Raw genomic sequence first — 25,753 nt, 5'->3', positions numbered from 1 at the left:
GGCCAGAAGGAGGAGAGGGGAAGAGGGGCTGAGTCGGAGGGAGAAGTGGCTCTGGCCTGAGGAGAATCTCGGGGGCCAGAAGAAGGAGAGGGGAAGAGGGGCTGAGTCGGGGGGAGAAGTGGCTCTGGCCTGAGGAGAATCTCGGGGGCCAGAAGGAGGAGAGGGGAAGAGGGGCTGAGTCGGGGGGGAGAAGTGGCTCTGGCCTGAGGAGAATCTCGGGGGCCAGAAGGAGGAGAGGGGAAGAGGGGCTGAGTCGGGGGGAGAAGTGGCTCTGGCCTGAGGAGAATCTCGGGGGCCAGAAGGAGGAGAGGGGAAGAGGGGCTGAGCCTGAGGGAGAAGGGGCTCTGGCCTGAGGAGAATCTCGGGGGCCAGAAGGAGGAGAGGGGAAGAGGGGCTGAGTCGGGGGGAGAAGTGGCTCTGGCCTGAGGAGAATCTCGGGGGCCAGAAGGAGGAGAGGGGAAGAGGGGCTGAGTCGGGGGGGAGAAGTGGCTCTGGCCTGAGGAGAATCTCGGGGGCCAGAAGGAGGAGAGGGGAAGAGGGGCTGAGTCTGAGGGAGAAGTGGCTCTGGCCTGAGGAGAATCTCGGGGGCCAGAAGGAGGAGAGGGGAAGAGGGGCTGAGTCTGAGGGAGAAGTGGCTCTGGCCTGAGGAGAATCTCGGGGGCCAGAAGGAGGAGAGGGGAAGAGGGGCTGAGTCTGAGGGAGAAGGGGAAGAGGGGCTGAGTCTGAGGGAGAAGCGGCTCTGGCCTGAGGAGAATCTCGGGGGCCAGAAGGAGGAGAGGGGAAGAGGGGCTGAGTCTGAGGGAGAAGTGGCTCTGGCCTGAGGAGAATCTCGGGGGCCAGAAGGAGGAGAGGGGAAGAGGGGCTGAGTCTGAGGGAGAAGTGGCTCTGGCCTGAGGAGAATCTCGGGGGCCAGAAGGAGGAGAGGGGAAGAGGGGCTGAGTCTGAGGGAGAAGTGGCTCTGGCCTGAGGAGAATCTCGGGGGCCAGAAGGAGGAGAGGGGAAGAGGGGCTGAGTCTGAGGGAGAAGTGGCTCTGGCCTGAGGAGAATCTCGGGGGCCAGAAGGAGGAGAGGGGAAGAGGGGCTGAGTCTGGGGGAGAAGTGGCTCTGGCCTGAGGAGAATCTCGGGGGCCAGAAGAAGGAGAGGGGAAGAGGGGCTGAGCCTGAGGGAGAAGGGGCTCTGGCCTGAGGAGAATCTCGGGGGCCAGAAGGAGGAGAGGGGAAGAGGGGCTGAGTCGGGGGGAGAAGTGGCTCTGGCCTGAGGAGAATCTCGGGGGCCAGAAGGAGGAGAGGGGAAGAGGGGCTGAGTCGGGGGGGAGAAGTGGCTCTGGCCTGAGGAGAATCTCGGGGGCCAGAAGGAGGAGAGGGGAAGAGGGGCTGAGTCGGGGGGAGAAGTGGCTCTGGCCTGAGGAGAATCTCGGGGGCCAGAAGGAGGAGAGGGGAAGAGGGGCTGAGCCTGAGGGAGAAGGGGCTCTGGCCTGAGGAGAATCTCGGGGGCCAGAAGGAGGAGAGGGGAAGAGGGGCTGAGTCGGGGGGAGAAGTGGCTCTGGCCTGAGGAGAATCTCGGGGGCCAGAAGGAGGAGAGGGGAAGAGGGGCTGAGTCGGGGGGGAGAAGTGGCTCTGGCCTGAGGAGAATCTCGGGGGCCAGAAGGAGGAGAGGGGAAGAGGGGCTGAGTCTGAGGGAGAAGTGGCTCTGGCCTGAGGAGAATCTCGGGGGCCAGAAGGAGGAGAGGGGAAGAGGGGCTGAGTCTGAGGGAGAAGTGGCTCTGGCCTGAGGAGAATCTCGGGGGCCAGAAGGAGGAGAGGGGAAGAGGGGCTGAGTCTGAGGGAGAAGGGGAAGAGGGGCTGAGTCTGAGGGAGAAGCGGCTCTGGCCTGAGGAGAATCTCGGGGGCCAGAAGGAGGAGAGGGGAAGAGGGGCTGAGTCTGAGGGAGAAGTGGCTCTGGCCTGAGGAGAATCTCGGGGGCCAGAAGGAGGAGAGGGGAAGAGGGGCTGAGTCTGAGGGAGAAGTGGCTCTGGCCTGAGGAGAATCTCGGGGGCCAGAAGGAGGAGAGGGGAAGAGGGGCTGAGTCTGAGGGAGAAGTGGCTCTGGCCTGAGGAGAATCTCGGGGGCCAGAAGGAGGAGAGGGGAAGAGGGGCTGAGTCTGAGGGAGAAGTGGCTCTGGCCTGAGGAGAATCTCGGGGGCCAGAAGGAGGAGAGGGGAAGAGGGGCTGAGTCTGAGGGAGAAGTGGCTCTGGCCTGAGGAGAATCTCGGGGGCCAGAAGGAGGAGAGGGGAAGAGGGGCTGAGTCTGAGGGAGAAGTGGCTCTGGCCTGAGGAGAATCTCGGGGGCCAGAAGGAGGAGAGGGGAAGAGGGGCTGAGTCTGAGGGAGAAGTGGCTCTGGCCTGAGGAGAATCTCGGGGGCCAGAAGAAGGAGAGGGGAAGAGGGGCTGAGTCTGAGGGAGAAGTGGCTCTGGCCTGAGGAGAATCTCGGGGGCCAGAAGGAGGAGAGGGGAAGAGGGGCTGAGTCTGAGGGAGAAGTGGCTCTGGCCTGAGGAGAATCTCGGGGGCCAGAAGGAGGAGAGGGGAAGAGGGGCTGAGTCTGAGGGAGAAGTGGCTCTGGCCTGAGGAGAATCTCGGGGGCCAGAAGGAGGAGAGGGGAAGAGGGGCTGAGTCGGGGGGAGAAGGGGCTCTGGCCTGAGGAGAATCTCGGGGGCCAGAAGAAGGAGAGGGGAAGAGGGGCTGAGCCTGAGGGAGAAGGGGAAGAGGGGCTGAGGAGAATCTCGGGGGCCAGAAGGAGGAGAGGGGAAGAGGGGCTGAGTCTGAGGGAGAAGTGGCTCTGGCCTGAGGAGAATCTCGGGGGCCAGAAGAAGGAGAGGGGAAGAGGGGCTGAGTCGGGGGGAGAAGTGGCTCTGGCCTGAGGAGAATCTCGGGGGCCAGAAGAAGGAGAGGGGAAGAGGGGCTGAGTCTGAGGGAGAAGTGGCTCTGGCCTGAGGAGAATCTCGGGGGCCAGAAGGAGGAGAGGGGAAGAGGGGCTGAGTCTGAGGGAGAAGTGGCTCTGGCCTGAGGAGAATCTCGGGGGCCAGAAGGAGGAGAGGGGAAGAGGGGCTGAGTCTGAGGGAGAAGTGGCTCTGGCCTGAGGAGAATCTCGGGGGCCAGAAGGAGGAGAGGGGAAGAGGGGCTGAGTCTGAGGGAGAAGTGGCTCTGGCCTGAGGAGAATCTCGGGGGCCAGAAGGAGGAGAGGGGAAGAGGGGCTGAGTCTGAGGGAGAAGTGGCTCTGGCCTGAGGAGAATCTCGGGGGCCAGAAGAAGGAGAGGGGAAGAGGGGCTGAGTCTGAGGGAGAAGTGGCTCTGGCCTGAGGAGAATCTCGGGGGCCAGAAGAAGGAGAGGGGAAGAGGGGCTGAGTCTGAGGGAGAAGTGGCTCTGGCCTGAGGAGAATCTCGGGGGCCAGAAGGAGGAGAGGGGAAGAGGGGCTGAGTCTGAGGGAGAAGTGGCTCTGGCCTGAGGAGAATTTCGGGGGCCAGAAGAAGGAGAGGGGAAGAGGGGCTGAGTCTGAGGGAGAAGTGGCTCTGGCCTGAGGAGAATTTCGGGGGCCAGAAGGAGGAGAGGGGAAGAGGGGCTGAGTCTGAGGGAGAAGTGGCTCTGGCCTGAGGAGAATCTCGGGGGCCAGAAGGAGGAGAGGGGAAGAGGGGCTGAGTCTGAGGGAGAAGTGGCTCTGGCCTGAGGAGAATCTCGGGGGCCAGAAGAAGGAGAGGGGAAGAGGGGCTGAGTCTGAGGGAGAAGTGGCTCTGGCCTGAGGAGAATCTCGGGGGCCAGAAGGAGGAGAGGGGAAGAGGGGCTGAGTCTGAGGGAGAAGTGGCTCTGGCCTGAGGAGAATTTCGGGGGCCAGAAGAAGGAGAGGGGAAGAGGGGCTGAGTCTGAGGGAGAAGTGGCTCTGGCCTGAGGAGAATTTCGGGGGCCAGAAGAAGGAGAGGGGAAGAGGGGCTGAGTCTGAGGGAGAAGTGGCTCTGGCCTGAGGAGAATCTCGGGGGCCAGAAGGAGGAGAGGGGAAGAGGGGCTGAGTCTGAGGGAGAAGGGGCTCTGGCCTGAGGAGAATCTCGGGGGCCAGAAGAAGGAGAGGGGAAGAGGGGCTGAGTCTGAGGGAGAAGTGGCTCTGGCCTGAGGAGAATCTCGGGGGCCAGAAGGAGGAGAGGGGAAGAGGGGCTGAGTCTGAGGGAGAAGTGGCTCTGGCCTGAGGAGAATCTCGGGGGCCAGAAGGAGGAGAGGGGAAGAGGGGCTGAGTCTGAGGGAGAAGTGGCTCTGGCCTGAGGAGAATCTCGGGGGCCAGAAGGAGGAGAGGGGAAGAGGGGCTGAGTCTGAGGGAGAAGTGGCTCTGGCCTGAGGAGAATCTCGGGGGCCAGAAGAAGGAGAGGGGAAGAGGGGCTGAGTCTGAGGGAGAAGTGGCTCTGGCCTGAGGAGAATCTCGGGGGCCAGAAGAAGGAGAGGGGAAGAGGGGCTGAGTCTGAGGGAGAAGTGGCTCTGGCCTGAGGAGAATCTCGGGGGCCAGAAGAAGGAGAGGGGAAGAGGGGCTGAGTCTGAGGGAGAAGTGGCTCTGGCCTGAGGAGAATCTCGGGGGCCAGAAGGAGGAGAGGGGAAGAGGGGCTGAGTCGGGGGGAGAAGTGGCTCTGGCCTGAGGAGAATCTCGGGGGCCAGAAGAAGGAGAGGGGAAGAGGGGCTGAGTCGGGGGGAGAAGTGGCTCTGGCCTGAGGAGAATCTCGGGGGCCAGAAGGAGGAGAGGGGAAGAGGGGCTGAGTCGGGGGGAGAAGTGGCTCTGGCCTGAGGAGAATCTCGGGGGTCAGAAGGAGGAGAGGGGCTGAGTCGGGGGGAGAAGTGGCTCTGGCCTGAGGAGAATCTCGGGGGCCAGAAGGAGGAGAGGGGAAGAGGGGCTGAGTCGGGGGGAGAAGTGCCTCTGGCCTGAGGAGAATCTCGGGGGCCAGAAGAAGGAGAGGGGAAGAGGGGCTGAGTCTGAGGGAGAAGTGGCTCTGGCCTGAGGAGAATCTCGGGGGCCAGAAGGAGGAGAGGGGAAGAGGGGCTGAGTCTGAGGGAGAAGTGGCTCTGGCCTGAGGAGAATCTCGGGGGCCAGAAGGAGGAGAGGGGAAGAGGGGCTGAGTCTGAGGGAGAAGTGGCTCTGGCCTGAGGAGAATCTCGGGGGCCAGAAGGAGGAGAGGGGAAGAGGGGCTGAGTCGGGGGGGAGAAGTGGCTCTGGCCTGAGGAGAATCTCGGGGGCCAGAAGGAGGAGAGGGGAAGAGGGGCTGAGTCGGGGGGGAGAAGTGGCTCTGGCCTGAGGAGAATCTCGGGGGCCAGAAGGAGGAGAGGGGAAGAGGGGCTGAGTCTGAGGGAGAAGGGGCTCTGGCCTGAGGAGAATCTCGGGGGCCAGAAGGAGGAGAGGGGAAGAGGGGCTGAGTCTGAGGGAGAAGTGGCTCTGGCCTGAGGAGAATCTCGGGGGCCAGAAGGAGGAGAGGGGAAGAGGGGCTGAGTCTGAGGGAGAAGTGGCTCTGGCCTGAGGAGAATCTCGGGGGCCAGAAGGAGGAGAGGGGAAGAGGGGCTGAGTCGGGGGGGAGAAGTGGCTCTGGCCTGAGGAGAATCTCGGGGGCCAGAAGGAGGAGAGGGGAAGAGGGGCTGAGTCTGAGGGAGAAGTGGCTCTGGCCTGAGGAGAATCTCGGGGGCCAGAAGGAGGAGAGGGGAAGAGGGGCTGAGTCTGAGGGAGAAGTGGCTCTGGCCTGAGGAGAATCTCGGGGGCCAGAAGGAGGAGAGGGGAAGAGGGGCTGAGTCTGAGGGAGAAGGGGAAGAGGGGCTGAGTCTGAGGGAGAAGCGGCTCTGGCCTGAGGAGAATCTCGGGGGCCAGAAGGAGGAGAGGGGAAGAGGGGCTGAGTCTGAGGGAGAAGTGGCTCTGGCCTGAGGAGAATCTCGGGGGCCAGAAGGAGGAGAGGGGAAGAGGGGCTGAGTCTGAGGGAGAAGTGGCTCTGGCCTGAGGAGAATCTCGGGGGCCAGAAGAAGGAGAGGGGAAGAGGGGCTGAGTCTGAGGGAGAAGTGGCTCTGGCCTGAGGAGAATCTCGGGGGCCAGAAGGAGGAGAGGGGAAGAGGGGCTGAGTCTGAGGGAGAAGTGGCTCTGGCCTGAGGAGAATCTCGGGGGCCAGAAGGAGGAGAGGGGAAGAGGGGCTGAGTCTGAGGGAGAAGTGGCTCTGGCCTGAGGAGAATCTCGGGGGCCAGAAGGAGGAGAGGGGAAGAGGGGCTGAGTCGGGGGGAGAAGGGGCTCTGGCCTGAGGAGAATCTCGGGGGCCAGAAGAAGGAGAGGGGAAGAGGGGCTGAGCCTGAGGGAGAAGGGGAAGAGGGGCTGAGGAGAATCTCGGGGGCCAGAAGGAGGAGAGGGGAAGAGGGGCTGAGTCTGAGGGAGAAGTGGCTCTGGCCTGAGGAGAATCTCGGGGGCCAGAAGAAGGAGAGGGGAAGAGGGGCTGAGTCGGGGGGAGAAGTGGCTCTGGCCTGAGGAGAATCTCGGGGGCCAGAAGAAGGAGAGGGGAAGAGGGGCTGAGTCTGAGGGAGAAGTGGCTCTGGCCTGAGGAGAATCTCGGGGGCCAGAAGGAGGAGAGGGGAAGAGGGGCTGAGTCTGAGGGAGAAGTGGCTCTGGCCTGAGGAGAATCTCGGGGGCCAGAAGGAGGAGAGGGGAAGAGGGGCTGAGTCTGAGGGAGAAGTGGCTCTGGCCTGAGGAGGATCTCGGGGGCCAGAAGGAGGAGAGGGGAAGAGGGGCTGAGTCTGAGGGAGAAGTGGCTCTGGCCTGAGGAGAATCTCGGGGGCCAGAAGGAGGAGAGGGGTAGAGGGGCTGAGCCTGAGGGAGAAGGGGCTCTGGCCTGAGGAGAATCTCGGGGGCCAGAAGGAGGAGAGGGGAAGAGGGGCTGAGCCTGAGGGAGAAGGGGCTCTGGCCTGAGGAGGATCTCGGGGGCCAGAAGGAGGAGAGGGGAAGAGGGGCTGAGTCTGAGGGAGAAGTGGCTCTGGCCTGAGGAGAATCTCGGGGGCCAGAAGGAGGAGAGGGGAAGAGGGGCTGAGCCTGAGGGAGAAGGGGCTCTGGCCTGAGGAGAATCTCGGGGGCCAGAAGGAGGAGAGGGGAAGAGGGGCTGAGTCGGGGGGAGAAGTGGCTCTGGCCTGAGGAGAATCTCGGGGGCCAGAAGGAGGAGAGGGGAAGAGGGGCTGAGTCGGGGGGAGAAGTGGCTCTGGCCTGAGGAGAATCTCGGGGGCCAGAAGGAGGAGAGGGGAAGAGGGGCTGAGTCTGAGGGAGAAGTGGCTCTGGCCTGAGGAGAATCTCGGGGGCCAGAAGGAGGAGAGGGGAAGAGGGGCTGAGTCTGAGGGAGAAGTGGCTCTGGCCTGAGGAGAATCTCGGGGGCCAGAAGGAGGAGAGGGGAAGAGGGGCTGAGTCTGAGGGAGAAGGGGAAGAGGGGCTGAGTCTGAGGGAGAAGCGGCTCTGGCCTGAGGAGAATCTCGGGGGCCAGAAGGAGGAGAGGGGAAGAGGGGCTGAGTCTGAGGGAGAAGTGGCTCTGGCCTGAGGAGAATCTCGGGGGCCAGAAGGAGGAGAGGGGAAGAGGGGCTGAGTCTGAGGGAGAAGTGGCTCTGGCCTGAGGAGAATCTCGGGGGCCAGAAGAAGGAGAGGGGAAGAGGGGCTGAGTCTGAGGGAGAAGTGGCTCTGGCCTGAGGAGAATCTCGGGGGCCAGAAGGAGGAGAGGGGAAGAGGGGCTGAGTCTGAGGGAGAAGTGGCTCTGGCCTGAGGAGAATCTCGGGGGCCAGAAGGAGGAGAGGGGAAGAGGGGCTGAGTCTGAGGGAGAAGTGGCTCTGGCCTGAGGAGAATCTCGGGGGCCAGAAGGAGGAGAGGGGAAGAGGGGCTGAGTCGGGGGGAGAAGGGGCTCTGGCCTGAGGAGAATCTCGGGGGCCAGAAGAAGGAGAGGGGAAGAGGGGCTGAGCCTGAGGGAGAAGGGGAAGAGGGGCTGAGGAGAATCTCGGGGGCCAGAAGGAGGAGAGGGGAAGAGGGGCTGAGTCTGAGGGAGAAGTGGCTCTGGCCTGAGGAGAATCTCGGGGGCCAGAAGAAGGAGAGGGGAAGAGGGGCTGAGTCGGGGGGAGAAGTGGCTCTGGCCTGAGGAGAATCTCGGGGGCCAGAAGAAGGAGAGGGGAAGAGGGGCTGAGTCTGAGGGAGAAGTGGCTCTGGCCTGAGGAGAATCTCGGGGGCCAGAAGGAGGAGAGGGGAAGAGGGGCTGAGTCTGAGGGAGAAGTGGCTCTGGCCTGAGGAGAATCTCGGGGGCCAGAAGGAGGAGAGGGGAAGAGGGGCTGAGTCTGAGGGAGAAGTGGCTCTGGCCTGAGGAGGATCTCGGGGGCCAGAAGGAGGAGAGGGGAAGAGGGGCTGAGTCTGAGGGAGAAGTGGCTCTGGCCTGAGGAGAATCTCGGGGGCCAGAAGGAGGAGAGGGGAAGAGGGGCTGAGTCTGAGGGAGAAGTGGCTCTGGCCTGAGGAGAATCTCGGGGGCCAGAAGAAGGAGAGGGGAAGAGGGGCTGAGTCTGAGGGAGAAGTGGCTCTGGCCTGAGGAGAATCTCGGGGGCCAGAAGAAGGAGAGGGGAAGAGGGGCTGAGTCTGAGGGAGAAGTGGCTCTGGCCTGAGGAGAATCTCGGGGGCCAGAAGGAGGAGAGGGGAAGAGGGGCTGAGTCTGAGGGAGAAGTGGCTCTGGCCTGAGGAGAATTTCGGGGGCCAGAAGAAGGAGAGGGGAAGAGGGGCTGAGTCTGAGGGAGAAGTGGCTCTGGCCTGAGGAGAATTTCGGGGGCCAGAAGGAGGAGAGGGGAAGAGGGGCTGAGTCTGAGGGAGAAGTGGCTCTGGCCTGAGGAGAATCTCGGGGGCCAGAAGGAGGAGAGGGGAAGAGGGGCTGAGTCTGAGGGAGAAGTGGCTCTGGCCTGAGGAGAATCTCGGGGGCCAGAAGAAGGAGAGGGGAAGAGGGGCTGAGCCTGAGGGAGAAGGGGAAGAGGGGCTGAGGAGAATCTCGGGGGCCAGAAGAAGGAGAGGGGAAGAGGGGCTGAGTCTGAGGGAGAAGTGGCTCTGGCCTGAGGAGAATCTCGGGGGCCAGAAGAAGGAGAGGGGAAGAGGGGCTGAGTCGGGGGGAGAAGTGGCTCTGGCCTGAGGAGAATCTCGGGGGCCAGAAGGAGGAGAGGGGAAGAGGGGCTGAGTCTGAGGGAGAAGGGGCTCTGGCCTGAGGAGAATCTCGGGGGCCAGAAGGAGGAGAGGGGAAGAGGGGCTGAGTCTGAGGGAGAAGTGGCTCTGGCCTGAGGAGAATTTCGGGGGCCAGAAGAAGGAGAGGGGAAGAGGGGCTGAGTCTGAGGGAGAAGTGGCTCTGGCCTGAGGAGAATTTCGGGGGCCAGAAGGAGGAGAGGGGAAGAGGGGCTGAGTCTGAGGGAGAAGTGGCTCTGGCCTGAGGAGAATCTCGGGGGCCAGAAGGAGGAGAGGGGAAGAGGGGCTGAGTCTGAGGGAGAAGTGGCTCTGGCCTGAGGAGAATCTCGGGGGCCAGAAGAAGGAGAGGGGAAGAGGGGCTGAGTCGGGGGGAGAAGTGGCTCTGGCCTGAGGAGAATCTCGGGGGCCAGAAGAAGGAGAGGGGAAGAGGGGCTGAGCCTGAGGGAGAAGGGGCTCTGGCCTGAGGAGAATCTCGGGGGCCAGAAGGAGGAGAGGGGAAGAGGGGCTGAGTCTGAGGGAGAAGGGGCTCTGGCCTGAGGAGAATCTCGGGGGCCAGAAGAAGGAGAGGGGAAGAGGGGCTGAGTCGGGGGGAGAAGTGGCTCTGGCCTGAGGAGAATCTCGGGGGCCAGAAGGAGGAGAGGGGAAGAGGGGCTGAGTCGGGGGGAGAAGTGGCTCTGGCCTGAGGAGAATCTCGGGGGCCAGAAGGAGGAGAGGGGAAGAGGGGCTGAGTCTGAGGGAGAAGTGGCTCTGGCCTGAGGAGAATCTCGGGGGCCAGAAGAAGGAGAGGGGAAGAGGGGCTGAGTCTGAGGGAGAAGTGGCTCTGGCCTGAGGAGAATCTCGGGGGCCAGAAGAAGGAGAGGGGAAGAGGGGCTGAGTCTGAGGGAGAAGTGGCTCTGGCCTGAGGAGAATCTCGGGGGCCAGAAGGAGGAGAGGGGAAGAGGGGCTGAGTCGGGGGGAGAAGTGGCTCTGGCCTGAGGAGAATCTCGGGGGCCAGAAGAAGGAGAGGGGAAGAGGGGCTGAGTCTGAGGGAGAAGGGGCTCTGGCCTGAGGAGAATCTCGGGGGCCAGAAGAAGAAGAGGGGCTGAGTCGGGGGGAGAAGTGGCTCTGGCCTGAGGAGAATCTCGGGGGCCAGAAGAAGGAGAGGGGAAGAGGGGCTGAGTCTGAGGGAGACGTGGCTCTGGCCTGAGGAGAATCTCGGGGGCCAGAAGAAGGAGAGGGGAAGAGGGGCTGAGTCTGAGGGAGAAGGGGCTCTGGCCTGAGGAGAATCTCGGGGGCCAGAAGAAGAAGAGGGGCTGAGTCGGGGGGAGAAGTGGCTCTGGCCTGAGGAGAATCTCGGGGGCCAGAAGAAGGAGAGGGGAAGAGGGGCTGAGTCGGGGGGAGAAGGGGCTCTGGCCTGAGGAGAATCTCGGGGGCGAGAAGGAGGAGCCTGGCAGCTGAGGGAGGAAGAGGGGCTGGAGGGGCCAGGGGGGGGAAGCCAGGCGGAGTCTCTGGGGGTCTGAGAGGAAGAAGGGGGCCGAGGGATTCCCTGGGTCTGGCGCCTCAGGAGGGGCATTGCTGAGAGGAGAGAGGGAGGCTGAGGAGAAGGAACCTGGGCTGGTGAAAAGGATGGAACTGCTCCACCTCCATAACTAGGGAAGGAGCGAGAGGGAAGTAACAGAAACTGATCTGAGCATTTTCCCACCTTGCCTAGAAACCGGAACATCAATGTATCTGAAGTGGAACAGCTCATTTGAGCAAGTGAAGTTGAAGGAAAGGTGTTCACGTGCTGCTTTGCTTGAGCCTGTGACATTCCCATATTTAGTTTAATAAGCTAACTTCTACCTGAAAAAACTCATCTCCCAACCCAACTCTGTTTCACAAACTTCTTCTTTTTGAAAATAAAACTTTCCCCGTGTGATTAATTCTTGCCCGAGGCTCCCTGAATCAAACTTTCCCTCACAGAAGCCTGCCTGTGGCAAATGGTAGACATTCCTTTAATGGGCCGAATGTTTGCTGGGTGACCTCCATTTCTCCCGGGGGCAGTTAGTGGGATGAGTCCCCTGCAAATGAATTTGGCTAGTGGTGGGATCTGCTCCATCGCGGATGGTTGTGTCATGACCCAGAATAAAACCCACAAGGAGAATAAATGACCACAGTCATTTCTATATTTTGTGAGGAGGAATTTCATGTGAGGAGAAGCGAGAGGAAGCACAAACTGAGGGAAAGACTTCTGGATTTTCTTTTTAAAAAATATTTTTTCCATTTTTTATTTTCAGTTTAACAATAATCACACATGAAACATCCATTTTGACCTCCCTCCACCCTTCCATGGCTTCTTATAAAATTGCTTCCAAAACTGTACTCCCCCTTTACACCTTTTATTTAAATTACTCTCTTAATTTTCTTATAAATTAACCTTCTAACCTTGCTTGTATTTAAATTAATCCTGCTGTTGTATTTAGCAGTTTACATTCATTTTTAAGGGAAGCCCCATCATTTCCCTGTTCTTCATGGAAATCTTTTTCCTGGATTCCTCCTCCTTCCCGTTTCGCCATGGCCTTCGCCTGACCTTCCTTGGCGGGGACCAAACTGAGGGGAGGGGCGAAACCAACATTGGGAAACAGGGCAGCCCCCCAAGTCACAGGGGCAACGCCTGGCTGGGGGCGGCCAAGGGGGCTTCAGCGCCCCCCCCCCATAAAATATTCGAGGGGGCCGAGACCCCCCCCATCCAATTAGTGTGCCTGCAGCCATTATTCCAGTTACAGATAGGTAGCCGTGTTAGTCTGCCATAGTCAAAATAAAAGAATTCCTTCCAGTAGCACCTTAAAGACCAACTAAGTTAGTTCTTGGTATGAGCTTTCGTGTGCATGCACACTTCTTCAGATACACATGCACACGAAAGCTCATACCAAGAACTAACTTAGTTGGTCTTCAAGGTGCTACTGGAAGGAATTCTTTTATTTTGCAGCCATTATGCTATTCTCTTCAAATTGGCGCCCCTGCAGCTGAGCCCCCCGGCGCATGCGCGAAGCGGGATCCGGCGCTCACCCACAGCGCAGGCGCGAACTGCGGGCGCCCCCCCCCGGGAGTCCAGGCGGGGCTCGCCCAGGAAAGAGACACCCCCCCCACCCCGCGCGCCTTTGTTCCTGTGCCACCGACCTGCCCCGCAGGGGAAAGAAAGGTAGGGAAAGGGAAAGGGGGCGGGAGAAGCCCCCCCCTTGTCAACTGTCAAGTCCAGCTGAGCCGAGATTCCTGCTGCCTTGCGGGGGGCGGGACTAGGTGACCCCCGGGGGGGGGAGCCCTTCCAGCACTTTAAAGTGCTCCGATCTTGCAGTGCATATGGTACCTGGGTGGTGTGTGCTGTCTTTTCCTTCTCTTTTCGCAACTTCTTTTGATGATGATGATGATGATGATTATTATTATTTATACCCGGCCCTCCCCAGCCAAGGCCGGGCGGGTTAGAAACAAGGATCAGGGGAGTAACGAAGGATACAAAATCTTCTCCTGAGCTCGGCTTGCCAAGGGTTAAAATGAACTGGGGGGGGGGCGGATTCCTAGAGAGGACCGGAAAGAAAGGCGCGCGGGGGAGGGAGTTCCTCCCAAGTCGCAGCCCCGCCCCGCACATCCTTTTCTGCAAAGGGGCGTGGCTTTTGTCCCCCCCCCCCCTGCATTCGGAGCGGGGCTCTGGGGTCTCCCCTGGGATCTGGTGAGGCTCCTTTCTCTTCTTGCAGAAGGTGCATTGGGGAGAAGGGGGGTTGCAGAGAAAGATGCATGGCGCTGGGGGGGTGCTCATCTCATGAAGGGGGGACCCCCAAGTCAGGGAGCAGAGGGTCCTCCCTCTTCCTCTCTGCAAAGGCCGAGCGAGAGGCACCTTGACAGAATTTCAATCCTGGCCTGGAAAAAGGGGATAAGGGAAAGGGTTTCTAGAGAAGGAGAGAGAGAGAGAGAAGATCAAGCAGTTGCGATGTGCTCCTGAGCAAAAGCCCCTCCCTCTCGTGCCCTTCTGCAAGGGGGTGGGGGCTTTGTCTCTCCTGCAGGCACTGCCTAGGTGCCGCCTCCTGGGATGTGGGGAGTGGGGGGGGGGTGCAGGGGTGGGTCTTCTCTGCTCATGCCGCAGGGGACCCCCAAGTCAGGGAGCAGAGGGCCCTCCCATCATCTCTCTGCAAAGCCCAGGAGGCGTCACAGGGAGTCTGCAAGTGTATTTTTTCATTTGGACCCACACACTGCTTGCCACTTTCCAGAGGGGTTTTTGGGTTACAGGAAAAAGGGATGGATATGATTATTATCATTATTATCATCATTATTATTATCATTAATGCCCGCCCATCTGGCTGGGCCTCCCCAGCCACTCTGGGCAGCTTACAGCAGATATAAAAACATCAACCATTAAAAGTCTCCCCAGGGCTGCCTTCAGATGTCTTTTAAAAAATTTCTCCTTGACCTCTGAAGGGAGAAGTGATGGATTGTTTAATTTCTATACCTACTAATATAAAGCTCAGAGTTTGGCCTGTGGTGAAGTCCAATCCTGCTTCCTAGCAAGACCCATCCACACTTGCCCAGGGAACATTTTTCTCCTTCTGATTGTGTTCCAATCTAATAACAGAACAATGTATTTGCTTTGCAGGATTTGCTACCATCTCTAATTAGGACAGACAGCACTTGGCAGAGGACCAAGGAATTCCTTCTGATCTCACGGAAGCTTCCTAAGAGCACAGATGGATGAGCAAGACTCAGCTGGCAATGAGAGCAGTGGGGGATTCTGGGAAAACTCTGTGCTCCTGGGAGAGGAGGACACCCTTCACTCAGATGTGCAGAGCCAGAAGTTCGGGCAGTTCTGCTCCCAGGAGGCCAAAGGACCCCGTGAGGTTTGCCACCGGTTCCTCCACCTTGACTGTCAGTGGCTGAAGCCAGAAAGGCACACGAAAGCTGAGATGCTGGACCTGGTGATCTTGGAGCAGTTCCTGGCTGTCCTTCCAGCGGAGATGGAGAGCTGGGTGAGGGAATGCGGAGCAGAGACCAGTTCCCAGGCGGTGGCCCTGGCCGAAGGTTTCCTCCTGAGTCAGGCAGAGGAGAGGAAGCAGGTGGAGAAGAAGCAGGTGAGAGAGACTTTCCTCTGGATGCTCCCAAGGGGCTCCAAGGAGGGAGCAGGACCCTAAATCTCATCCTTTTTGGAAAGTACCCAAGGTGCTATATTGGACATCCCTAAAGATTTTGCTCCTGCCATTCCTTTTTTAATAGTTCTCATTCTTTGTTTGAATCCTTGTTGCTCTTACAGGGAAAGGATCTTTTTGCAAAAATGGGTCCTGATTCCTCTGAGGCAGAGAGGACTTCGTTGGACACCAGAGAGGGGCCGCTGGGTAAGGAGGAAGGAATTTCTTCTCATTTGGGTCACATTCTGTAGACTTGGAAATTAATCCATGGGGTTGTTTCCCCTTTTTGGGGAAGACACTTGTGGCCAAGAGCCCAGAGGAGAGGAGATGTATTTTTGCACAACAAAATATGAAATGGGTACAAATGCAAAAATGCACTCAGTAGGGGAGACTTCTTCTAAGGCCCACCTGCAGTGAGAGATGCACTGCTTCACCTCTGAGAGAAACACCATGCACTCCTGGCTCCCTACTCGCCCTTGTCTCTTGCAGGTGGCAGAAGGATGCCAGCAAGACCTCCTCATCCGTCTTTTCATGGGAGTGGAGAGGAAGCAGTGGCTGTGGAACCAGATCAGGTAACAGGAAGGAGCCTTGTGAAGAAAGAGGCTGAAGGGTGGGGCAGCCATGGTTCCTCTGGAGTCAGAACGAATCTCTCCTCTTGGTCTCTCTCAGAACTGCCTTTAACAAAGACTGACAATGCTACTCAATAAGGTTTCTGCGCTGCGAATAAGGAACAGACACCTCACCTTAACCAGCCTTCTGTATGTCGCTAGTATCTATGAGTAGTTGCTTTTTTATTTGCCTATTTATTGTGAAATGCTGGAATAGGCTTCTAAGGAATTAACGTACCATAAAAAATTGTAGCCAGGATTCATCCAACCAGTCCCATCTGTAGCCCAGGGCTTTCCCCACACTCTCCTCCTTGTGCCCCCAGTGCCATAGGGCCTTGGGAGGGTTTCCTTCCTACACAGAACAATGCATACAATAAAAGACACAATAAAAAATCCCATTAAGACGCTAAAGGAGCATCTGTGCTTAAAATATGCGGCAAGATTATCCCATAAAAGCAACACACCAATTAACTGGCAGGAAACAAAAGAGCAATGCAATGTGTATAATATTCATGCTGTCTAAGAGGAGGAACTGTTCCTTTTCCTTTTAGGGTCAAGTGTGCTTTGAAGATGTAGCTGTTCGTTTCACGGAGGAGGAGTGGGCGTTGCTGGATCCTGACCAGAGAGCTCTGCATAAGGAAATCATGAAGGAGAATCGTGGGCTCATAGACTTTCTTGGTAAGGCTCCCCATTGGATCACAATATCCGTTTTGAAATTCCGTACATATGTATATATACATATCTATGTGACACACCTCCCAGGTTTGGATGTGGCTCAGCAATGCCACCTACAGCATCTGGGATTCTAACCCACAGCTCACCTTGAATGGACTGTTTTGTCTGTGAACATTCTTCCTCTAGCTATTTCTTTTTAAACAAGGATTATGCTGATCTGAACTATTCACACATTTCTGAATGTATGCTTCAGGGTGTGGTGGGAAGTTGAAGATGCCTCTGTCAGGTTTTTTGTTTTTGCTTCTGTCCATTTTAGGCTGACCAAAGAGACAACTGACATTAAAGATGGAGCAGATTTCACGATTGAGTCAAATAACATCCACCCCAGAAAAAAGCCAGGCTTTTCGAATCTCAGGTTCCCATAAAGATGTCTGTGATTGCAAATCCCCAAAGGCTGTGAACCCTGTATTAAGATTTCCCATGTGACTCCCTTCAGTTCTTCCTCTCTCAGAAGCGTTAATGAACATTGTTCAGTAACGGGTACTCTTTTGGCCAGGGGTGGTTCTTTGGGTCTCAATGAATGGAGAGCAGACAGACTATTGGGTGTCAGAAGCAAGCTTTATTCAACTGATGGATGATCCAATGAAGCAAGCAAAATAATATCCACATCCCACACTCACTACAAAACAATAACTGCTGTACAATCTAAAGTGAATAGCATACAAAATAGCATAGCACACATGGCTTAAAATACCAGAAAGAGGCCACACCAAACAGTTAAAATATCAGAAAGAGGTTGTTGTTGTTGTTATTTTTATACTCTGCCTGTCAGGAGCCAAGCTGCTGTCTTGATAACACAGCACGCAAGTCGTAATTAGCTTGAAGATTTATTGCAATACAAACACTGTGAAGGTTTGTGTATGCTCTTTGCAATAAGCACCCTCTGCTCACTCAGAGAGATATTTACAGTTCTTTATTTTACATATGTACAAGCGGCACTGTACAACTTACGCATCCGAATCGTCCTGTTCAGATTCGAGGAGTGGTCTTCACCTGCTTCTCCTCCAACAGAAGAGGCAGGGAAGCCTCATGGGGCGTCTCTGATCCCTGTGCTTTAACCCTCTCCTTTCCTGTGCCAAAGGCATAGGCTCTCCGTCTGCCCCTGAGCTCCCTGTGCGGTGCTGGGGCTCTGCCTTGACACCTCCTGGCTCCCTCCTGCTAAGTAAAGTCTCTCAATAGTTTTTCAAAAGTTTCAACGAAAGACGTCTCAAAAGGACAGTGTCTCCAGAATGATACCACTTTTTTGTAATAGTCTTTATCAGTCGATATTTTTCAACAGAATATGTAAGTAAGATTCACGCTAAGGATCAGCAGAGCACTATTGAGAGACTTGACTTTTGAAACTTTTGAGATGTCTTCTGTTGAAACTTTTGAAAGACTATTGTGAGACTGTCCTTAGACATCTGTTTTGAACACACAGCTTGACAGTCCTCGCTACCACTCTGTTGTATTATATATATGAACTTTGATTGGCTTACTCCTATAATTTGAATGATATCATTATTCTATTATATATTTTCTACTATTAGCCTACATGTTGTGTTTGTATTGTGCAGATTCTTCAGTCAGAGCCAAATCTAATGCTGCAGCAGATATATCTATTAGAAGCTACATGAAAAGCAGTAGCACTTCGTAGTCCCCATTTCTTTGCTACTACAGGAACCCCATTTCTTCCTGAAATTAAAGGGACATAATCCATTTCTCTATTTCCTGCAGATGGTCTTAAATTGGAAATGAAGAACAAGGGAAGCCTTGACAAAATCTGCACAGTGGAGAAGCCATATCAATATTTGGAATGTGGAGAGAACTTAAATCAGACTTCCCATCAAAGAAATCCCTTTGGGATGAAACCCTATCAGTGCCTGGAATGTGGGAAGAGCTTCAGTCACAGGTCCCTTCTCACTTACCATCAAAGAATTCATACAGGGGAGAAACCGTATCGGTGCTTGGAATGTGGAAAGCGCTTCAGCCAGAGCTCCAGTCTCAGTTCTCATGAAAGAATTCATACAGGGGAGAAACCATATCAGTGCTTGGAATGTGGAAAATGCTTCAGTCAGAGCTCTGGTCTCATTTCTCATCAAAAAATCCATACAAGGCAGAAACCCTATCAGTGCTTGGAATGTGGAAAGAGCTTCAGTCAGAATTCCACACTCATCTCACATCAAAGAATTCATACAGGGGAGAAACCATATCAGTGCTTAGAATGTGGAAAGAGCTTCCGGAGGAAGGCTCATCTCTCATCCCACCAGGCAATTCATACGGACGAGAAACCCTATCCGTGTATGGAATGTGGGAAGAACTTCAGTCAAAGAGACAAGCTCATGGCTCATCAAAGAATTCATACGGGGCATAGACCATATCGGTGCTTGGAATGTGGGGAGAGCTTCTTTAAGAGTTCTACTCTCATTTCCCATCAAAGTATTCACACAGGTGAGAAACCTTTTCAGTGCTTGGAATGTGGAAAGAGCTTCACTCAGAAGGGAGGTCTCACTTCCCATCAAATAATTCATACAGCGGAGAAGAAATATTTGTGCTTGGAATGTGGGAAGAGATTCAGTCAGAGGGGCAAGCTCATAGCCCATCAAAGAATTCATACGGGGGAGAAACCATATAAGTGCTTGGAATGTGGGAAGAGCTTTGCCTTGAGGGACATATTCACTTCCCATCAAAGAACTCATACAGGGGAGAAACCGTATCAGTGCATGGAATGTGGGAAGAGATTCAGTAATAGGGCCTACCTCACTTCTCACCACAGAATCCATACAGGGGAGAAACCACATCAGTGCTTAGACTGTGGAAAGAGCTTCACCTGGAAGGAAAGTCTCACTTCCCATAGAGTAATTCATGGAAAAGAGAAACCATATCAATGTGTGGAATGTGGAGAGAGCTTCACTCGTAAGAAAAGTCTCTCCTGCCATCAAAGAATTCATACAGGGGAGAAACCATATCAGTGCTTGCAGTGCGGGAAGAGATTCAGTGACAGTTCCCATCTCTCTTCCCATCGAAGAACTCATACAGGGGAGAAACCACATCAGTGTGCGGAATGTGGAAAGAGATTTAGTGAGAAGGACAAGCTCACTATCCATCAAAGACTTCATACGGGGGAGAAACCCTATCAGTGCTTGGAATGTGGAAAGAGATTCAATCAGAGGGCCCATGTCACTTCCCACCAAAGAATTCATACAGGGGAGAAACCATATAAGTGCTTGGAATGTGGAAAGAGCTTCAGTCAGAGTTCTGCTCTCACTTCCCACCAAAGAATTCATACAGGGGAGAAACCATATAAATGCTTGCAATGTGGAAAAAGCTTCAGTCAGAGTTCTGCTCTCACCACCCATCAAAGAGTACATTCAGGGAAGAAACTATAGCTATGCTTGGAGTGTGGAAATAACTTAGGAGGGCCAAGCTAACTTCCAATCAGCTGGATGGCAACATATTGGCTATCAAACAGACGGAATCTTATTCCCTGCGGGAATAGATTTGGAAGATGTCTTCTCTTTCCTCACTATTCCATGGACAAGAAAATCAACCCACAAGGGAAGAAACGGCTAGAGTGGGTTTACTCACATGATCTTTATATCCTGCATGGGAGTCCTGTCAATGTTTTATATGGACAGATCAGATTGTTACATAAAAGGAGGGGAAGTGTGATTGACTACATCATAGTGTCGCCATCTCTTTTCCACTCAGTGAATTCTTTTGAGGTGTTCGAGAGAGCAGAAAGCAACCATTTCCCATTATTAGTTAAAATCTACCCCCTGTTAGAATCTCTCTCTCCCCCCCCCCCCCAGCCAACAGATACTTCCAGAGAGCTTGTGGGTGCAAAAAAGCTGAAATGGTCATTGAGACTAAGTGACAACATCCTAAAGACCCTGGTCTCTGAATATTGGATGTGTCTATGCAAATTCCTTGAAAGAAACTCGTCCAACCCGGTGGAGATTTACCAACAAATAACAGCAGAAATCAAACCCTTCTTGATCAACACCAAAGAACCTAAAAATTACCTTGTAGAACAGTGATACTGGTTTGACACTAGAGTGCAGAAATGCAAGGAAAAGGCTGCCTGGATCTATTAGAGCACCGGGGTTCTTTCAAAATACTCTTAACTTTTGGGACACTCAATAAAGACAGGATAGCATATAAGAACATTTAAAAAAAGCAAAAGATAGGCTTGGGAAGACAGCTGTGGCAAGACTTGGCTCAAGAAGCAGCTGACTGGAGGGAGGACAAATTTTGGGAATCGGTGTCCTGTGGAATGAAATATGTGAAATTAACACATGATACCATCATCCCAGCCTGGAAAGGGTTGAATACTACAGCAAGCTTTTTAGCGATCATTCAAGGCTCCCAAATAAGGCCGGTATGAACACCAACCCGTCAAATTTACTTAAATGGTGAGAGGTGTCCCCAAATGACATAAAACATCTCACTGAAGGCTTAAAACCAAACAAAACCCCAGGAAGACACGATGCCTCCAGAGCTCATCAAGACTCACTGGGAATGGTCGTTACCTATTTGGCCAGGCTATTTACACAGATAGATAACACAGCCCAAATTCCTCCCAGCTGGAAGATGAACATAATTGTTCCAATTTTCAAGAAAGGAGACAGATCTTTGCCACATAATTACCACCCTATCAGCCTGTCCCCATCCCATGGGGCAGATAATGGGAACCATGGGGCAGGGTCCAGGATGCTCAGCTTACTGCCACCAGACCTCCCCTTTCATAATGTAACCGTGATGTATTAGTGATGTAGTTTGGGGGGATGTAACATGGGGATTGTAAGTTTGGGGGCTCTTTTGTTCGGGGCTTCCATCTTGTTCCACCTGGTGGCAGGTGGGAGTCCGACAGTCTTCAATAAAGACCAAGCCTACTGGCTGCTGTTTTGCTCTGGGATTCCTGGCTGGTGTCCTTGTTTTTTGTCCAAGAGAGCCCTCCAATTTCTCCATTAACATGGTATACAGTGGTGCCTCGCAAGACGAAATTAATTCGTTCCGCAAGTTTTTTCTTCTTGCGAGTTTTTCGTAATTTTTGCTCCATAAGACACTTTTTTCTTCCTAAAAAGTAAGGGGAACTGTCTGTGTGTCTTATGGAGTGAATACATGGTCCCTGGAGCCGAATTGCCCAGGGGCAAAAAGCAGATCTTTTTTTTTGAAAGAGGGAAGTGGGTGTTGAAACAAAGCAGCTGATCCTTTGCGATCAGGGAGATAAGAGAGGCTAGAGATAAAGGAGGCTGCCTGGGTGGGGGAGGTAAAGACAGCAAACTTGCAAAGGGGGGAAACAGGAAGACTAAAGCTATAAGGAGAGAACTAGAAGAAAAGGAGGAGCAAAAAACTGCTCCAGCTAAGGAAAAGACATTAAGGCAAACAAGAGGGAAGGGAGTGTTGAAAGGAAACAGCTGATCGGTGGGATCGGAAGAGAGATAAGGGAAGCTAGCAATAAAGGAGGCTGCCTGGGAGGGGGGAGGTAAAAGCCCATGGATCCTCAGGATTTTTGCATTGGGTCACCACAACAGCCACAACCCCCGGAAAACCTGTTAAAACCTATAGTTTGTTCAGCAGCCTCAGCCTTTCTAGCTGGAGTCCATGGGCCCATCAGTCAATCACTCGGGGGTGGGGTGGGGGAGGTTGCAAGGCATGGAGCTGGTCTTCCTGGACTCCCAGCTGTGGTAAGAGTTTGCTGCTAGACTGCTGGTCCTTGCCCAGTGAAGAAATGAACCTTGGAATGAAAAGGCAGCTCAGCACATTGGCCAAGAAGGTCCCCAAATAAACGGGGGTGGGGCAGGGGGGTTGACGCATGAGGCTCCTGCTGGGCTTCTGCTTTGTAGAGGGAAAGAAGGGTTACATGGTGTGCTTGGCTTACCAAGGGTTAAAAGGAACTGAGCTGGATTCCTAGAGAGGACAGGAAATGATGGTGGGGGGGGCAGGTCCTCCAGAGCAAAAGGCCCTCCCTCCCCAGTCCCTTTATTGAGCCACATAACTGGGAAACTGCGGCAAAGGCAACTGCTTATATACATTCCTGAAAGCCTGGGCCACTCCCAGCCCCAACGTGATTGGCTGTCTAAACTTCCAAACTGCGAATCACGACTCTGAGCTCAAGGGCCAATGGCAGAGGCCCAAGTCCTGAAATGTTCTGTGATTGGACATCATGTAGCGAATCAGAACACAGGAGCTCAGATTCCTTAGTCCAGACTCAGGCTCAGGCAAACACAGACCAGTGAATCCATAACAGGCTCCAGCCTCAAGATACACATGGCGCCCCCAAAAGCATTTTTTTGGGGGTGCGGGGAGCCTGTTGGCATTTGTAGCGGTTAGAACATATTCAAAGCTGGATCAAAGCCAGGAGTTTCTGCCCAGGAATCAGAGGGGGAAAGAGTAGTCTAATGATCTGTCCTTCTGGCCAGGGAGCTCTGGGAATTGTAGCTCAAGTGGAAGGCGCTGGTGGGGGAGGGTCTCCCAACAACTCTAACCACTTGGGGGGGGGGCTGTCTCTTTCAGCCCCACCCTAGGTTTGTCTCCTATAATCCTTGCATTGTAGACTTGGAAGGGCCCTCGAGGATCATCTAGTCCAGCCCACTGCAATGCCAGAGTCTCCTCTACAGCATCCCTGGCAGGTGGCTGCCCGACCTCTTCTTAGACCCTTCCAAGGAAGGAGAGTCCCTTCCTCTCCTGCCTCGGATTCCTTGGATGGAGAGACCTCCAGGGCTTTCTGTTCAGTCTCTAAAGATCCCCTGAACACCTGAGCGGCCTCCTGTCTGAATGGGCAATCACAGGTCGACCGGGAGTCTGATGGGTGGGTGGTGGGGAGAGCTTTGCTTCCAAGGGAAGGACAAGAGAGGACTTGCTTGCATCTTGATCTCAGCACCTGAGGAGCCCTGCAGGATCAGGCCAGTGGGGTCCCCGTATTGCGTCCAGCCTCCTGTTCTTCTGGAAAGCCCACCAGCAGGACTGGGGGGGGGGAGCCCCTCTCTCCACCTGCGCTTCCTCCTTCCCAAAAACTGGGATTCAGAAGCAAGGCTGCCTTCGACTGGAGACAAAACACAAACCACCCCCGGACCTCTCTTCCTCCATGCGTTGCCCTCATCCTCTTGGCTCTCCATCTTCCAACAACCTGTGTCTCTTTTCACTTCTATTCTTTGTTCATATTTTATGTCCAAATGCTTTCATCTGCTTAATAAATGGGAATTTATGGGCTTTATGTTTTTGTGGTTCTCATTATTCCTGTTATTAGGATAGTGCCATTAGAATGCTGTTATAATAGAATCCAGTTCTCCTTCCAAGGGTTAAAATGAAGTGAGTGTTACATTCCTAGAGAGGACCAGAAATAAATGCAGGGGGGAGCAGGTCCTCCCAAGCAGAAGCCTCCATGCCCTTTCCTGCAACCGGGTGGGTTTTGTCTCCTCTGCAAGGAGAAGGGGGCTGTTGCCTCTGCTCTGCCTCTCCTGGGATCCGGTGAGCCTCTTCTCTCTTCTTGCATGGGGCGCATTGGGGCCGGAGCTGCAGGGGAGGGGGGCTGGGGGGCTGTTCGGCTCATGCAGGGGGAGATCCCCAAGTCAGGGAGCAGAGGGGCCTCCTCTTGCTAAGAGGTCAAGGGACCCCTGACCCTTAAGTCCGGTCAAAGGCAACTATGGGGTGCAGCACTCACCTCGCTTTTCAGGCCAAGGGAGCCGGCGTTTGTCCACAGACAGTTTCCGGGTCATGTGGCCAGCAGGACTAAATAATAATAAAGAGTGCTTTTTTCTGGGGGGACGCAGGGGGACGCATACCCCTAAACATTTTGTGAATCTAAGTTTGGCCTCACTGAGGGCAGTATTTCAATATGAGTAGGAAAATGAGAGTACCCCTAAACATTTTTTAAGGAAAAAAGGCATTGATAATAATACTAATTTATTACTTAGACCCCGCCCATCTGGCTGGGCCTCCCCAGACACTCTGGGCAGCTCCCAACAGAATATTAAAAACACAATCAAACATCAAACATTAAAAACTTCCCTAAACAGGCCTGCCTTCAGATGTCTTTTGAAAGTCAGATAGTTCTGTATCTCATTGACATCTGGTGGGAGGGCGTTCCACAGGGCAGGCGCCACCACCGAGAAGGCCCTCTGCCTGGTTCTCTGTAACCTCACTTCTCACAGGCAGGGAACCGCCAAAAGGCCCTCGGAGGAGGATCACAGTGTCCAGGCTGAACGATGGGGATGGAGACGCTTCTGGGGCTTCTGGCACAATGGGACACCATGATGGAAACCAGAGCGCCCAGAAATGCTGTTTACCTTCCCGCTGCAGCAGTACCTATTTATCTACTTGCACTGGCATCCTTTCAAACTGCTAGGTTGGCAGGAGCTGGGACAGAGCAACGGGAGCTCACTCCATTATGGAGATTTTAACTGCCAACCTTATGATCAGAAAGCTCAAGAGGCTCAGTAAAGCCAGAGCGGGAGGCAAGTTCTCAGGAGGTCTGCAACTGTATTATTTACTTGGACCCATACACTTATTGCCACTTTAGGGAGGGGGTCTCTGGATCAGGGGGAAAAGTGATGAGTTTATGGATTATTTAATTTCTATACCTTTTCATATATTAGAAATATCTCTAAGCAGTGCACAAGAAACAAAAGCCAGCACAGACTACGTAAACAAAAATATTGCAAAAATACACAGTTGCAGATAAAAATGTTACATTGATACAAAGTTATTCATATAGATAAATAATGTAAATCAGTGAAATTAATAAACCCCATTTATTAACCAGGTGGAAACGCTGGGACTTAAAATATAAACACACTAAAAAAATGAAAACCTGACCTATGCAAAAAATGAATAAACACTGTTAGAGCAGTGTTTCCCAACCGGTGTTCCGCGGCACACGAGTGTGCCGTGAGACATCGGCTGGTGTGCCGCGAGATACCTGGAGGGAGGCGGGCGAGTCGGGCGGCGAGAGGCGGGGCGGCGGTGGCGAGGAGAGGTCGTGCCTCCTGCTGCTGCCTGGCGCTCCTCCTCGCAGCCGGCAGCGCTGCCTGGGCGCCTCCGCGCGACTCTGCCTCGCTGGGTTTGGTCTCCCAGCAGAGACGGGTCACACGCGCCCCTCCCTCCCTCCCTCAGCCTGCGCGGAGGGAGAGCCAGAGAGAGGCATCGCTCCTGCGCTCCGAGGCGGATTGAGCGCAGCTGAGAGGAGCTGCCGAGGGAAAAAACTTTCACTTTTGTGCGTCCCTCCCGGCGTGACGCTGCGCGCTGACGTCACGGGGCGGGGCTTTAATGGTGGTGTGCCGCGAGATTTTTTTTCAGTAAACAGGTGTGCCGTTGCCCAAAAACGTTTGGGAAACACTGTGTTAGAGTATGGAGGGTAGAGACACATCCACCTCCTCACTTAATACAGAACTTTTTTCTTCTCCTGACAGTGTGCAAATTTTATAACAGAACAAGGTATTTGCTTTGCAGAATTTGCCAGCACCTCTCATTCAGAATTTAACAGGTGAAAAGGGGGATCCCTTACATTCTCTGGGAGGCTTCCCGAGAGCACAGATGGATGAGCAAGACTTAGCTGGCCCTGGAGCAGGAAGAGGCCATGCTATGGAAACTGGGAGCAGTGGGGGATTCTGGGAAAGCTCTGGGCAGAAGATCCTGGGAGAGGAGGACACCCTTCGCTCAGAGGCGCAGAGCCAGCAGTTCAGGCAGTTCTGCTCCCAGGAGGCCAAAGGACCCCGAGAGGTTTGCAGCCGACTCCATCACCTTTGCTACCAGTGGCTGAAGCCAGAAAGGCACACGAAAGCTGAGATGCTGGACCTGGTGATCTTGGAGCAGTTCCTGGCTGTCCTTCCAGCGGAGATGGAGAGCTGGGTGAGGGAATGCGGAGCAGAGACCAGTTCCCAGGCAGTGGCCCTGGCCGAAGGTTTCCTCCTGAGTCAGGCAGAGGAGAGGAAGCAGGTGGAGAAGAAGCAGGTGAGAGAGACTTTCCTCTGGATACTCCCAAGGGGCTCCAAACAGGAGGGAGAAGATCCCTAAATCCCATCCTTTTTTGGGGAATGACATTGGATACCCCTCCAGTTTTTGTCCCAGCCATTCCTTTTCTAACCCATCTCCAC

The 25,753-nt window shown here is 54.7% G+C and overlaps 2 protein-coding genes across 5 annotated transcripts in view; both read left to right on the top strand.

Annotated features, from left to right (window-relative positions):
- Window positions 1-12,337: 12,337 nt before the first annotated feature.
- On the top strand, window positions 12,338-19,337 carry LOC309517939 (uncharacterized protein). 2 transcript variants are annotated; one of them, XM_082197611.1, is made up of 6 exons: window positions 12,338-12,365; window positions 13,809-14,265; window positions 14,460-14,541; window positions 14,824-14,906; window positions 15,494-15,620; window positions 17,394-19,337. In XM_082197611.1, the coding sequence occupies exons 2-6, from the start codon at window positions 13,900-13,902 to the stop codon at window positions 19,043-19,045; spliced, it is 2,310 nt and encodes a 769-aa protein (XP_082053737.1). In that variant the 5' UTR covers window positions 12,338-12,365; window positions 13,809-13,899; the 3' UTR covers window positions 19,046-19,337. The 2 variants fall into 2 exon arrangements, with proteins under 2 accessions (XP_082053737.1, XP_082053736.1); XM_082197610.1 differs by having other exon boundaries at window positions 13,809-14,280.
- A 3,622-nt stretch (window positions 19,338-22,959) lies between these two features.
- The window catches only part of LOC309517927 (uncharacterized protein), a 71,198-nt gene continuing 68,404 nt past the window's right edge, over window positions 22,960-25,753 (top strand). Inside the window, exons 1-2 of one of the 3 annotated variants that reach the window (XM_082197563.1) lie at window positions 22,960-23,129; window positions 25,110-25,610. In XM_082197563.1, the coding sequence (XP_082053689.1) occupies window positions 25,194-25,610 (417 nt within the window). In that variant the 5' untranslated portion in view covers window positions 22,960-23,129; window positions 25,110-25,193. Of the gene's footprint in view, window positions 23,130-25,033; window positions 25,611-25,753 lie in introns of those variants that run through there. The other 2 variants (XM_082197564.1, XM_082197561.1) reach the window with 2 other exon arrangements.

The sequence above is a fragment of the Podarcis vaucheri genome (assembly GCF_965113315.1).
Source record: "Podarcis vaucheri genome assembly, chromosome: 13".
NCBI classification, from domain to species: Eukaryota; Metazoa; Chordata; class Lepidosauria; order Squamata; family Lacertidae; genus Podarcis; species Podarcis vaucheri.
The sequence above is the reverse complement of the archived record's forward strand: the minus strand, read 5'-3'. Positions and strand labels throughout refer to the sequence as shown.